This window comes from Gorilla gorilla, chromosome 2 (genome assembly GCF_029281585.2).
Source record: "Gorilla gorilla gorilla isolate KB3781 chromosome 2, NHGRI_mGorGor1-v2.1_pri, whole genome shotgun sequence".
NCBI classification, from domain to species: domain Eukaryota; kingdom Metazoa; phylum Chordata; class Mammalia; order Primates; family Hominidae; genus Gorilla; species Gorilla gorilla.
The window spans coordinates 140,116,601-140,130,919 of record NC_086017.1 but is presented as its reverse complement, the minus strand read 5'-3'; the positions used below and the strand labels follow the sequence as shown (position 1 = coordinate 140,130,919).

Here is a 14,319-nt window from a genome sequence, read left to right as displayed (position 1 = left end):
ATCTCCTGACCTCGTGATCTGCCCACCTCGGCCTCCCATAGTGCTGGGATTACAGGCATAAGCCACCACGCATGGGTTTTTTTTTTTTTTTTTTGAGACAGGGTCTATCTCTGTCACCCAGGCTGAGTGGTACAAAGGCTCACTGCAGCGGTACAAGGGCTCACTGCAACCTCTACCTCCAGGGGTCAAGCCATCCTCCCATCTCAGCCTCCCAGGCAGCTAGGACTACAGGTGTGCACCACCATGCCCAGATTATTTTTGTATTTTTTGTAGAGATGGGGTTTCACCAGGTTGCCAAGGCTGGTCTCCAACTCCTGGACTCAAGCAACCTGCCCACCTCGACCTCCCAAAGTGAAAAATCTGTTTTTGAAAAGCAAAATTACAAAGCTTATAGATGAAAATATAGAAGAACATATTCATGACCCCAGAATGGAGAAAGAGTTCTTGAACCAGACAAGGACAAAGAAGAAAAGAATCGTACATTTGGCAACGTTAAAAGTAACTTCTGCTCATCAAAAGACACTGTCAAAGTCAAAATACAGAGATGAATCTCTAAATTTAAGAATTTTATTTGGGAAGCAAGAATTACAATTTGAGGTACACACACAGACTGGGCAGTCTTCAGTATGTCTGAAAAACAGAGAAGGTTGGAGGTTTTATAACAAGGAGGGGCATTATAAAAATGTTAGGTATTGTTTTGAGAATTTGGGGCACTGGCAACCTCTGACTGGTGAGTGCCAGTGAGTAAAAGTAGTCTTGGAGTCGCAGCAGGTGGTGTCAGTAGCTATAAGATAAGACTGGCTTCAGGTTGGAGCAGGCAGCCTCAGCAGCCAGGCTGCGGAGAATGACATTCCTGGAGCAGTGCTACGTGCCCTGGGTGCTTTCTCCCCGCCTGTCGACTCTGTTTTAGTTGGGTGTGATGAGAATGACCCAATGCATATGCTCAACTTTCACAACACCATAAAAGTCATGAAAAGACAAGCTACAAACAAAATTATTTGCAGTGTCTGGAACTGACCAATAATTAGTATCCTAAATATATTTTTTAAAGTCCTGTGAATCAATAAGAAAACCTCCCAGTGGAAAGAAAGTATGGGCAAAATACCCAAACCAATACTTCACAAAAGAGGACCTACCCCTGACCAAGCACACAGATTCCTGAAGGGGAGATGAAGGCATTGTAGACTTCACCAGGTTCAAAAAGGCAGAGGAATGGCATAGGCCAGTGCAGGGCAATGACAGCAGGCTGTGCATAGAAACCCTGCCAGGCTGGTATTGCCATAGTGCAGACCGCGAGTGCCAGGGCAGGGCTTGGAGGGGTGGTGAGGGGCTGAGTGGGGGCAGGAAGGGGGTGAGACAGGCACAGGCCATGAGCCAGATCAGGTCAGTTTCAGCCTTTCACTGCCAGCTCTGTCAAGGTCCCAGGTGTTGAAAGATGTGTCTACCAGGAGGCATTCATCATCATCATATTCCTTTTGTTTTTTTTCTATCCTTTTAGTTAATTTTTTATACTTCTAAATTGCTATTATTTTTATCTTAGTATAGTCTTCATTACCAACCTTGTCTTTTGTTGTTTTGAGACAGGGTCTCACTCTGTTGTCCGGGCTAGAGTGCAGTGGTGCCATCAGGGCTCGCTGCAGCCTCCACCTGCCTGGGCTTGTTTTTTTGTTTTGTTTTGTTTTGTTTTTGTTTTGAGACGGAGTTTCGCTCTTGTTACCCAGGCTGGAGTGCAATGTCGCTATCTTGGCTCACCACAACCTCCGCCTCCTAGGTTCAAGCGATTCTACTGCCTCAGCCTCCCCAGTAGCTGGGATTACAGACATGTGCCACCACGCCCGGCTAATTTTGTATTTTTTACTAGAGATGGGGTTTCTCCATGTTCGTCAGGCTGGTCTCGAACTCCCGACCTCACGTGATCTGCCCACCTCAGCCTCCCAAAGTGCTGGGATTATAGGCGTGAGTCACCATACCTGGCCCCTGGGTTTGTTCTTAAATAACATAAAAGCTGTACCTGACAGCGCACCCTCACCATGGTGTCCCAGGAAGCTGCCATGCAAGTTAGCTCTTGGCCTTCTATCTCTTGCAGGATTCCCAGGTCAGAACACAGGAAATACAAGGTGCTGTACAACTCACAGCTGCTGTTCCGCAGCCGGCTCTATGGGGACCTGGAGGCCATCCTGTACCACGTGCACCTCTTCCAGCCCACGGAGCTGCTGCTGCAGCAGGCAGTGTTCTTCCTGCGAGACACTGAGCGGAGGCGGGTCTTCCAGGCTCTAGCCAGGTGGGCAGTGGCAGCCCGCATGTGGTCCTGCGCCCCGGCGGGAGGGGCACTTCTTAACACTCTGCACCCAAACAGGCAAGCTGGGGCATCCAACAACTAGATAGTGGCCCCAACAGATGGTGGGGGGAGGAGGACCATCCGCCCAGATGCTGTGACTCTGTGGCGTCTACTGTTCTTGAGGCATGTCCTAGAATTGCCTGAGGAGGGAGTGGCTGGTTAAAACCCATTTTCTAACCTGGGCAACAGAGCGAGACCTCATCTCCACAAAAATTTGTTAATAATTAGCCAGGTGTGGGCTGGGCACAGTGGCTCACACCTGTAATCCCAGCACTTTGGGAGGCTGAGGTGGGAGGATGGCTTGAGCCCCGGAGTTTGAGACCAGCCTAGGCAACATAGTGAGACCCCATCTCTACTAAAAATACAAAAATTAGCCGGGTGTAGTGGTGCACGCCTGTAATCCCATCTACTTGGGAGACTGAGGCAGGAGAATCTCTTGAACCTGGAAGGCGGAGATTGCAGTGAGCTGAGACCAAGCCACTGTACTCCAGCCTGGGCGACAGTGAGACTTCCATCTCAGAAACAAACAAAAACAAAAACAGGCCAGATGCGGTGGCTCATGCCTGTAATCCCAACACTTTGAGAGGCCAAGGCAGGTGGATCACCTGAGGTCGGCAGTTCGAGACCAGCCTGACCAACATGGAGAAACCCCATCTCTACTAAAAATACAAAATTAGCCAGGCATGGTGGCGCATGCCTGTAATCCCAGCTGCTTGGGAGGCTGAGGCAGGAGACTCATTTGAACCTGGGAGGTGGAGGTTGCAGTGAGCCGAGATTGCGTCATTGCACTCCAGCCTGGGCAACCAGGGTCTCACCATTCCCTCATTGAGCAGCTGCTGGCTCACACTGGCTCTAGGGGGCCTGTGGGCACACCAGTCCCCACTCTCAGGAGGCTACAGTTCAGAAGCAGAGATGACATAAAGAACACAGGCAGTGGGATGCCCTGGGACCCAGCGGGGGCACGGAGGAGGGGGCTGCTTCTTTCCCCAGGGCAGGAGACGCTGCTGTTGAGGAAGGGCCAGAGATGTTCAGCAGGCAGACAGTTCACTTGCTGCTGGGTGTGGGGCAGGAGGTACAAACCCTGTCTTTATATTTTTAGAGCCAGCAACAGGTCTGGCCCTAGCTAGTGCTTGCTGGATGTATTAATGAAGGAGGAGGAGGAGGCTGGAGAGATAGGAAGGAGAAAGAACTTGGTCGGGGCTAAGAGGCTTTTCTTTGATTCTGTGGCCCTCACCTTTGGCATGTGGGGTGGTGCCACAGCATTTGGAAGGAGGCCAGACCCGGTCCTGCCTGGTAGGTGACAGGAGGTAGCTGAGGGTTCTATGAAGGAAACAGAAGAACACTTTTTAGGAAGTGCTTACTGCATCCAAGGTAGCTGCATCCATGTGGCTTTATTTCTATCTGAGGGTGAGGAAACCAGATTCAGAAAGGCTAAGGCTGGGCCAGGGTCACTGGGACAGTGAGAGCAAAGGCAGGCACCTACCGCACAGTGGACTTCGGAGGCAGCTGAGACAGTGAGCAGCCAACAGCCATGACTGAGCATGGTTTCTGGACCCAATGCCCACTGCACACCAGGCCATGGCATAGGGCACTCAGGAGGAGGCTTCGGGGCTGGGGAGGTCCTTGAGCTTTGCTGAGGACTCTCTCTCCAGCCTCCTCCTTCTCCTCTATTAACAGCCAGCCCCCTGAGGCTCGGTGTATGATGTCCTCCTGGTGCGGAAGGCTCTGTGCTCTACATCCCTGATGGGCAGCTGGTGGGGCTGTGTCCCGATGGGGTATGGGAGGAGGGGAAGCATGGCTAAGGACACAGGAACAGAGCAGCACTCAGAGCAAACCGTGGGCAGCCTTTGGCTTCTGGGGGCTGGGGAGAAGATGGAGAAGGAGGCTTTTGCCAGGAGCCCAGGCTCAGCAGACTGGAATTGGAGCTCTTTAGTCACAAGCTCCAGGACTTGGGACCAGCTAAGCAGCCTCTGAGTGTTCATTTCCTGCTGTAGGATGGGAGTGATTACACCTGTCTTGCAAGGTAGGAGAGGTTCAGTGGGGCAGTGGTTCTTTGTTCCAGGATCCACGACATCTGCTATAACAGCACCACCCTCTGGGATGTGACGGTGAGGGACCTGCTGCCCTCCTCTGCTATGATAAAAGACTTGAGCCAAGAGTTTGGGATGCCCCTTTCGCACGAAGAACTCACAGATGAGAAACTGTTTGCCCTACCACCTCAGCCTGCCCCCAGTCTTGAGGACTACCACAGTCGGAACTCCACCCTCACCTTAGAGATCCACGCCCACCAGGAGAAGTACCTGCAGTGGCGGAGCGCCATGCTGCTGAAGAACAAAGACAAAAAGCACAGTTTCATCCAGGTGGGCCGCCTTCCTCTCCAACTTGGGGTTCCCAGGCCTCACCTGGGCGGTCCAGGCGCCTGCTGAGAGGCATAGGGCATATTCCTGAGTGGGACATTTGCCTCTGGTCGTGCCTGTGCTCCTGGCCTGGGCTACCCTGCTGGATGGGCAAGAAGTGCAGGATATGGGGCTGAGCCATGTCAGAAACCTTCACTCCCAGTCCTAGAAAACCTTGTCCTTCCTGAAAGGTGAGAAGGAATGCTATTAGCTGTATTACCTTTACCATGGCCCCCAGAGTTCAATGTAGAGAAAGAACTGTGGCATGTGTGTGTGTGTGTGTAACATGTTGCTTACGCTGCTCAGGGCATAAGTGTCATAAGATGTCCAAGCAACATGGGACATAAACTAATCTGCATGACAGAGGGAGAGAATGGGAGACTGAGAAGCTGGTGAGGGGGTAGAAGGCTGGTGCTGTGTGGCCTCAATGGGCAAGGAGAACCTCGCTCACCCCATGCCAACCAAAAAGACATGAAAACACAGACATCTGTGGTATGACTTGGAGTTGTGTGCCTGTGGTCTGTGTGAAGGCCCTACCATCCCTGCAATTCTCCAGTTTAAAACAAAGACTCCTAGAAGCTTGTAAGCTTTGTATGTGTGCAGTCTTTATGAAAACCAAAGAACAGACTTCTTTTATGTTTTTTGAATCGGGGTCTCACTCTGTTGCCCAGGCTAGAGTACTATGACTTGATCATGGGTCACTGCAGCCTCCAACTCCTGGGCTCAAGCAGTCCTCCCACCTCGGCCTCCTGAGTAGGCAGGCATGCGCCATCACACCTGGTTAATTTTTTTTTACTTTTTTTTAGAGATTGGGTCTTGCTATGTTGCCTAGGCTGGTCTCCAGCTCCTAGGCTCAAGGGATTCTCCTGCCTCGGCCTCCTAAAGTGTTGGGATTACAGGTGTGAGTCACTGTGCCTGGCTGTTTTTTCCATTAGTGGAAAAAACTTTTTAGCTTTTTCAAAAGAATCAGTTCTTGGATTTATCAATTCTGCTTTTTCTGTTTTTCTAATTCATTAACTTCAGCTTTTATTTTTATGATATTTTAAAACTTACACCTTTCTCCTTTTTTCTATCTTCTCTAGTTGGCTATTTCATTCATTTTTATTTCTCTTGTGTAATATATATACACATACATATATATATACATATATACACATATATACATATATATACATATATACATACATATATATACACATACACATATATACATATATACATATATATACATATATATATATATATATATCATAGCACTTTGGGAGGCCAAGGTGGGCAGGTTGCTTAAGCTCAGGAGTTCGAGACCAGCCTGGGCAACATGGCGAAACCGTCTCTACAAAAAATTAGCTGGGCATGGTGGCATGTACCTGTAGTCCCAGCTACTCAGGAGACTGAAGCTTGAGCCTGGGAAGCACAGGTTGCAGTGAGCTGAGATCACGCCATTACATTCCAGCCTGGATAGCAGAGTGAGACCCTGTCTCAATGCGGCACAGTGCCTAATGCCTGTAATCCCAGCATTTTGGGAGGTTGAGGCGGTCAGATCCCTTGAGGCCAGGAGTTCGAAACCAGCCTGGCCAACATGGCAAAACCCGTCTCTACTAAAAATACTAAAATTAGCTGGGTGTCGTGGTGCACACTTGTAATCTCATCTACTTGGGAGGCTGAAGCAGGAGAATCACTTGAATCTGGGAGGTAAGGTTGCAGTGAGCCAAGATCGCGCCACTGCATTCCAGCACTCAGAGCAACAGAATGAGACCCTGTCTCAAAAAAACAAACAAACAAAAAAAGTCAAACAATGTTGAGAGTATTTGCAGTCTTCCTTATCCTACCTCTTAATGCACTTAGATATGTACAAGAATATATATTCATTTCATGGGTTAATATAATTTTGTTAATGCCACATAACAAGGAAGTGTTTTAAATTTATTTTTATTTTTGAGACAGTCTTGCTCTGATGCCCAGGCTCGAGTGTAGTGGTGTGATCTCGGCTCACTGCGGTATCTGCCTCCCAGGCTCAAGCGATTCTCCTGCCTCAGCCTCCTGAGTAGCTGGGATTACAGGCACACACCACCATGCCTACCTAATTTTTGTATTTTTAGTAGAGATGGGGTTTCGCCATGTTGCCCAGGCTGGTCTCGAACTCCTGGCCTCAAGTGATCCACCCACCTCAGCCTCCCAAAGAGCTAGGATTACAGGTGACCACGCCTGGCCATGAGGAAGGGTTTTTAAAGATTTTGCAGGGCCAGGCACAGTACTCACACCTGTAATCCCAGCACTTTGGGAGGCTGAGGCAGGCGGATCATGAAATCAGGAGATCGAGACCATCCTGGCTAACACAATGAAACCCCATCTCTACTAAAAATACAAAAAAATTAGCCGGGTGTGGTGGCGGGCACCTGTAGTCCCAGCTACTTGGGAGGCTGAGACAGGAGAATGGCATGAACCCAGGAGGCAGAGGTTGCAGTGAGCCAAGATCATGCCACTGCACTCCAGCCTGGGCGACAGAGTGAGACTCCATCTCAAAAAAAATGCAATAATATGGAGAATTTTATAATATAGTAGTATACAATTTATTTACTAGCCCCCTATCTCTTACAAATTTGCTAAAATCGCTTGTAAATATTGTTCCAGCTTTTTAAAAAATCATGTTCCTATTATCTTAGATATGGCTACTCTAAAACGGCTTTAAATTTCCTATTCATACTATAATAATTGAAACCCAACCATAATTTAATTTTTTCACATTTTTACACCTTGAGATATAATTTACATACCATAAAATTCACCTATTGTAAGTATATATAAATCAGTAGTTTTTAGTAAATTTATAGTTATAACACCATCATCACAATCCAGTTTTAGAACATTTCCATCACCACAAAAAGTATTCTCATGCTAGTTTACAGTCAATCTCTGCTCCATTCTTAGTCCCACATAACCACTGATCTACTTTCTGTCTTGATAGATTTGACTTGTCTGAATATTTCAGGTAATTGGAACCATATAATTATGTAAACTTTTGTGTCTGGCTTCTTTCACTGAGCATAAAGTTCCTGTGGTTCATCCACGTACCTGAATATATCAGCAGTGTGTTCTTTTTTTATTGCTGAATATTATTCCATTGAATTGATGTACCACATTTATCCATTCACCACTTTTTGGAATTACTATTATTTCTTGCTTGGGGCTATTATAAATATTGCTCCTATGAACATTTGCATACAAATCATTACGTGAAAATATGTTTTCATTTCTCTTGGGTAGAACCTAGGAGTGGAATTGCTGGGTCATATAGGTAGGTTTATATTTATGATTTTAAGAAATTACATTGTAAGAAAAGCAGTTTTTACAGTGTAGTTGCACAATCTTAACATCCCTACCAGCAATGCATGAGGGTTCTAGTTTCTCCACATTCATACAAATACTTATCAGTCCTTTTGATTATAGCCATTCTAGTGTGTATCTCATGATTTTAATTTGCATTTTATAATGACTGACGATGCTAGATATCTTTTAATGTGCTTATTAGGAATTTATAACACTTCTTTGATGTAATATATATTTGTATCTTTTTGAATTAATCTCTTTTTTCAAATTGAGACAGGGTCTCACTGTGTTACCCAGGCTGGTCTTGAACCCCTTGGGCTCAGGCAGTCCTCCCACGTTGGCTTCCCGAAGTGCTGGGATTACAGTTATGAGTCACTGTGCCTGGCCATCTGTATCATTTATCCATTTTAAAATCAAGTTGTCTTTTTATTGTTGAGTTGTTATATATATATTCTGGATACAAGTACTTAATGAGAAATATGATTTGCAAATATTTTCTCCATATTTGTGGCTTTTCTTTTTTTTCTTAATGGTATAAGAAAATTTTGAAGTATAAAAGTTCTTAATTTTAATAAATTCCAATTTATGTTTTTTCTGTTAGCAATCATGCTTTTGGTGTTATAGTTAAGGACTCTGCTTAAAGTTACGAAGATCATTTCATATCCTTTCTCTTACACTTACTCTTAGCTCTCACATTTAGATCTGTGAACCATTTTTTTTGAGGTCCAATGTAAGGGTCTAAATTAATCTTTTTGCATATGGATATCCAGTTGTCCTCACATCATTTCTTGCAAAGACTAGCTATTCCCCCATTGAATTGACTTAGCATCTTTGTCAAGAATTGACCATAAATGTAAGGGTGTATATCTGAGTTCTAAACTATGTTCCATTAACTTATATGCCTCTCCATATACCAGCAACACATTGTCTTGATGACTTTAATTATAGTTAGTTAGTTGGATTGTGTAAGTCCTTTAACTTTGTTCTTTTTCAAAATTGCTTTGACTACTTTGGGTCCTTTGCATTTCCACATATATTTTAAGATCAGCTTGCCAATTTCTGCAACAAATTCTATAGGAATTTCATGGGGATTTATTTTTTTTTTTTGGGACAGAGTCTTGCTCTGTCACCCAGGCTGGAGTGCAGTGGCACGATCTCGGCTCACTGCAAGCTTGGCCTCCTGGGTTCATGCCATTCTCCTGCCTCAGCCTCCCAAGTAGCTGGGACTACACATACCCGCCAACACTCCCGGCTAATTTTTTGTATTTTTTAGTAGAGACGGCGTTTCACTATGTTAGCTAGGATGGGGTCAATCTCTTGACCTTGTGATCCGCCTGCCTTGGCCTCCCAAAGTGCTGGGATTACAGGCTTGAGCCACCGCACCTGGCAGGGATTTTATTGAATCTATAGATTGATTTGGGAAAAACTGCCAACTTAACAATTTTGGGGTTGCCAATTTATGAACATGGAATGTCTCTGCTGTTATTTAGGTCTTCAGTTTTCCTCAGCAATTTCTGTAGCTCTTAGTGTGCAAGTCTTGCACTTCTTTTGTGAAATTAATGGTGTTATGAATTGAATTACTTTTTATATTGTTTCCATAATATAGAAATAGAATTAATTTTTTTTTTTTTTTTGAGACAGAGTCTCGCTCAGTCGCCCAGGCTGGAGTGCAGTGGCACAATCTCCGCTCACTGCAAGCTCCGCCTCCTGGATTCACGCCATTCTCCTGCCTCAGCTTCCTGAGTAGCTGGGACTACAGGCGCCCACCACCACGCCCAGCTAATTTTGTTTTGTATTTTTAGTAGAGACAGGGTTTCACCATGTTAGCCAGGATGGTCTCGATCTCCTGACCTCGTTGATCCACCCGCCTCGGCCTCCCAAAGTGCTGGGATTACAGGTGTGAGCCACCGCGCCCGGCCCTAGAATTAATTTTTTGTCCATTGATCTTGTATCTTACAACCTTTTGAACTGGATCACGTCATCTGTGAAGAAAGGTCATTTTCTTTTCCAATCTGGATACTCTTCCTTCCTTCCTTCCTTTCCTTCTGCCTGGGGTGCCACAAGCTCAGAGGCTCAAACAACAGAAAATTATTTCCTCACTATTCTGGAGGCTGGAACGTCCAAAATTAAGAGTCTGACAAGTTCGGTTTAATTCTGAGGCCTTTTCTCTTGGCTTGTAGGTGGCCACCATCTTGCTGTGTACTCATATGATCTCTTTGTTGTGTGTGAATGGAGAGAGTCTCTAATATCTCTCTCTTTTTTTTTTCTTTTGAGACAGAGTCTTGCTTTGTCACCAAGCTGGAGTGCAGTGGTGCAATCTCGGCTCACTGCAACCTCCGCCTCCCGGGTTCAAACCATTCTCCTGCCTCAGCCTCTCAAGTAGCTGGGACTACAAGCATGCGCCACCACACCCAGCTAATTTTTGTATTTTTAGTAGAGACAGGGTTTCACCATGTTGGCCACACTGGTCTCGATCTCCTGACCTTGTGATCTGCCCACCTCGGCCTACCAAAGTGCTGGGATTACAGGTGTGAGCAACCTCGCCCAGCCTCTGATGTCTCTTCTTGCAAAGACACTAATCCTATCAGATCTGGGCCCCAACCTTATGACCTCATTTAACCTTAATTACTTCCCTACTCCAAACAGAGCCAGGCTGGGGGTTAGAGCTTCAGTAGAGGAATTTGAGGGTGAAGACATTCAGTCCATAACACTTCCTTTCCTTGCTCTTTTCTTCCTTCTCTGTCCTTCCCTTTCTCCCTTTGCATTGTCTAGAATGTCTGGTATAAAGAAGTGCAGTGTTGAAGAGGAGTGGTGAGAGCAGACATGCTTGCCTTGCTTGTGATCTTGGGGAGAAAGTATTCAGGCTTTTACCATTAAGTTGGACATTAACTGCAGATTTTTGAGAGATGCCCTTTATCAGGTCAAGGAAGTTCCCTTCTTAGTTTGTTGAGAGTTCAGTATGAATAGGTGTTGGATATTTGTTAAATGCTTTTTCCACATTATATATGCATATATTTTCACAATATATGCATTTTTTTGTTAAATTGTGAAAATTTTGTTAATTGTGAAAATACATGCATTTAACAAAAAATGCATATATTGTGAAATATATGCTTTTGTTGAATGCAAATATTGTGATCATGTGGTTTTTGTCCATCATTAATATGCTATACTACATTATTTCATGTTTGCATGTTAAACCAGCCTTGGATTCCTGGGATAAATCTCACTTCTTCATGTATAATCATCATGTATATGTGGCTAGATTTGGTTTTATGTTTGCTGCTCAGGTGAGGTGTACTGGTATTACCTTCAGGTTTCTTGTTGTTTTTGAGATGGCGTCTTGCCCTGTCACCCAGGCTGGAGTGCAGTGGTGTGATCTCAGCTCACTGCAACTTCTGCCTCCTGGGTTCAAGCAGTTCTCCCTGCTTCAGCCTCCTGAGTGGCTGGAACTACAGGTGTGTGCCACCATGCCTGGCTAATTTTTGTATTTTTAGAGACAGGGTTTCACCATATTGGCCAGGCCAGGTGATTCACCTGTCTCAGCCTTGCAAAAGTGCTGGGATTACAGGCGTGAGCCACCATGCCCAGCCACATTCAGGCTTTAATGTCTGTCTCTCTCTGAATAATGTTGAGCACCTTTTCACATGATTGGCTATTTGGATATCTCCTTTTATAAAGTGCTTGTTCAAATTTATTTATTTTCTCCATTTAAAATAAATCTAGTTGTATTTTTCTAATTGACAGTTTTACTTTTATTCAAATATGAGTTGTTAGATGTGTATCTTTTCCCACTCTGTGACTCGTCTTTTCATTGTTTCAGTGTTGAGAAGTGTTTGTGAGTATCAATTAATTTTTCTGTGATTAGATTTTTTGGGTATTTTTCCTGGGTTTAGAATTCTAGCTTGGCAGTTATTAACACTTTAAAGGCATCATTCCGTTGTCCTCTGACTTCCATTGTTTCTGTTGGTCAGCTGCCAGTCTTGTTCTTTTGAAGATAATTTGGTTGTCTCTGGCTGCTTAAATTTTTTTTCTTTTCTTTGGTTTTCGGCAGTTTTATGATGATGTTTGTAGGTGTGTTTTTCTTTGTATTTAACTTGCCATGGGTTTCTAGAACTTGTTAAATCTGTAGCTTGATTTTTTTTTTTTAAGTTTTAAAAGTTCTAGGACAGTATTTCTCTTCAGGTATTACTTATATTCATCTTCTCTTCCTCTCCTCCTGGGACTCCAATGTTAGATATTTTCACCATGATCTGCATCTGATATTACTTATACATCTCATACTTTTTATTTTACAGTCTTTTTTTCTCCTTTTCATCCTTCAACCTGATTATTTTCAACCAATGTATCTTCTGATGCAGGGGTCCCCAACCCCCAGGCTATGGACCAGTAGCAGTTCGAGGCCTGTTAGAAACCGGGTGGCACAACAGGAGGTGAGCAGTGGGCAAGTGAGCATTACCACCTGAGCTCCACCTCCTGTCAGATCAGTGGTGGCATTAGATTCTCATAAGAGTGTGAATACTATTGTGAACTGAACATGCAAGTGTTCTAGGTTGCATGTTCCTTATGAGACTCTAACCAATGCCTGATGAGCTGAGGTGGAACAGTTTCATCCCCAAACCATGCCCATACAACCCTCTCCCACTGGCCGTGGAAAAACTGTCTTCCACGAAACCAGTCCCTGGTGCCAAAAAGGTTGGAAACTGCTATTTTGCTAAATCACTAATCTTATCCCCTGCTGTATGTTGGGGTGATCAGACCCAACACCAGGCTGTGGGGGCCACAAAGACAAGCGGAGTCAAAGGAATGAGACAAAACAAGTTAAGAGTGCATAAAGTGGGACTAGGGGGCCAACGCTAGTATGGAGGCTGTGAAGGTCCCAAGTTCTGGAAGCCTGCACTATTTATTGGTGATCAAACAAAGAAGCAGGTGGTGAGGATGTGGGGGTTGAAAGAAAGCAGTGTATCAGCGCATGATCTATAGCTGTGACAGTTTAGCATTTTCTTTGAAGCATATGGAACATGTTCTGCTACTTGAGATAATGGGAAACATGTTCTTCTAGTTTAAGATACAATCGGTCGGGCGTGGTGGCTCACGCCTGTAATCCCAGCACTTTGGGAGGCTGAGGCAGGCAGATCACCTGAGGTTGGGAGTTCGGGACTAGCCTGACCAACATGGAGAAACCCCATCTGTGCTAAAAAAATACAAAATGAGCCGGAAGTGGTGGTGCATGACTGTAATCCCAGCTACTTGGGAGGCTGAGGCAGGAGAATCACATGAACCCAGGGGGTGGAGGTTGCAGTGAGCCAAGATCGCGCCATTGCACTCCAGCCTGGGCAACAAGAGCGAAACTCCGTCTCAAAAAAAAAAAAAAAAAAAAAAAAAAAAGATACAATCGTTTTATGAGCCTGGGAGTGCTAGAAGGAAGCAGCCAGCAAGTCTAGACACATTCCAGAGGCCGCAAGGGGTTTTATGCCCTGAGCCCTGGATTCCATCCAAGCCATGAGGGGTTTTGTGCCCTGGGCTTAGATTGTGGTGCAGCAGGGCAGGCTTCCACCCTTTCGCACAGAGATTGGTGTTCCAAAGGCCACGAGGGGTTTTGGACCCTGGACCCCAGACATGTTCCAAGACTCTTTTACATTATATCAGACATGCAAGTCCTGCCTCAGCTTTTTTCCCAACACTCAGCTTTTCCCCAACATGCCCCCTTTTCTTTTTTGTAAAACTGCCACAGCTATCATTGCTTGTTCTCGACGGCAGCTGTCTCTCCCGAGGTGGCTTCCGCATCTGCAGACTAAAAGGAGACAGCACAAACACATAATTATTAGAACAAAATCTGCCAAGTATAGAGCTTCCAATGGCCTTAATCCATTTAAGAGGATTGATTGTGGACAACCCATTGGCTGTCTTGTTCAAAATATCAGTTCCAGGGAGCAGGGCTAAGTGAGCCTGAGAGGCTTCAAAAACCTCTTTTAGTTTTACAATATCGAGGGTGAGATTTTCATCTTTGCCCTCCAGATGGCATTTAAGAGTAACATTTCCTATTGCTAGCATAAAAGGTGGCCGAACATAACTTTGAATCCAAAAGGTCTTTCTGTTTTTAAATTAATTGAGCAAGGCAATTGCAGGCTGTGCAGCCCTTAATTGCCAGTTGGTGATCCAGCTTCATTTGTCTTAGCCCTTATTCAAAATGTAGTCGCTCTGGTTTGAATGCTTCTTACATATTTCCCCCTCCCCTTTTACAAGAGGACCTTTAAT

At 45.1% G+C, this 14,319-nt stretch overlaps 1 protein-coding gene and 1 long non-coding RNA gene across 20 annotated transcripts in view; one reads left to right on the top strand and one right to left on the bottom strand.

Annotated features, from left to right (window-relative positions):
• Positions 1-14,319, top strand: part of CFAP92 (cilia and flagella associated protein 92 (putative)) — a 115,629-nt gene that overhangs the window by 87,644 nt on the left and 13,666 nt on the right. For all 19 annotated transcript variants that reach the window (XM_055381504.2, XM_063704136.1, XM_055381505.2 and 16 more), the window contains 2 exons: positions 2,087-2,281; positions 4,401-4,698. In XM_055381504.2, coding sequence (XP_055237479.2) covers positions 2,087-2,281; positions 4,401-4,698 — 493 coding nt within the window. The remainder of the gene's footprint in view (positions 1-2,086; positions 2,282-4,400; positions 4,699-14,319) is intronic.
• On the bottom strand, positions 555-5,039 carry LOC134758089 (uncharacterized). The gene is made up of 3 exons (XR_010132917.1): positions 4,639-5,039; positions 3,573-3,658; positions 555-2,478 (listed from the first exon to the last, which is right to left on the bottom strand). It is a non-coding gene; the product is annotated as an uncharacterized lncRNA (long non-coding RNA).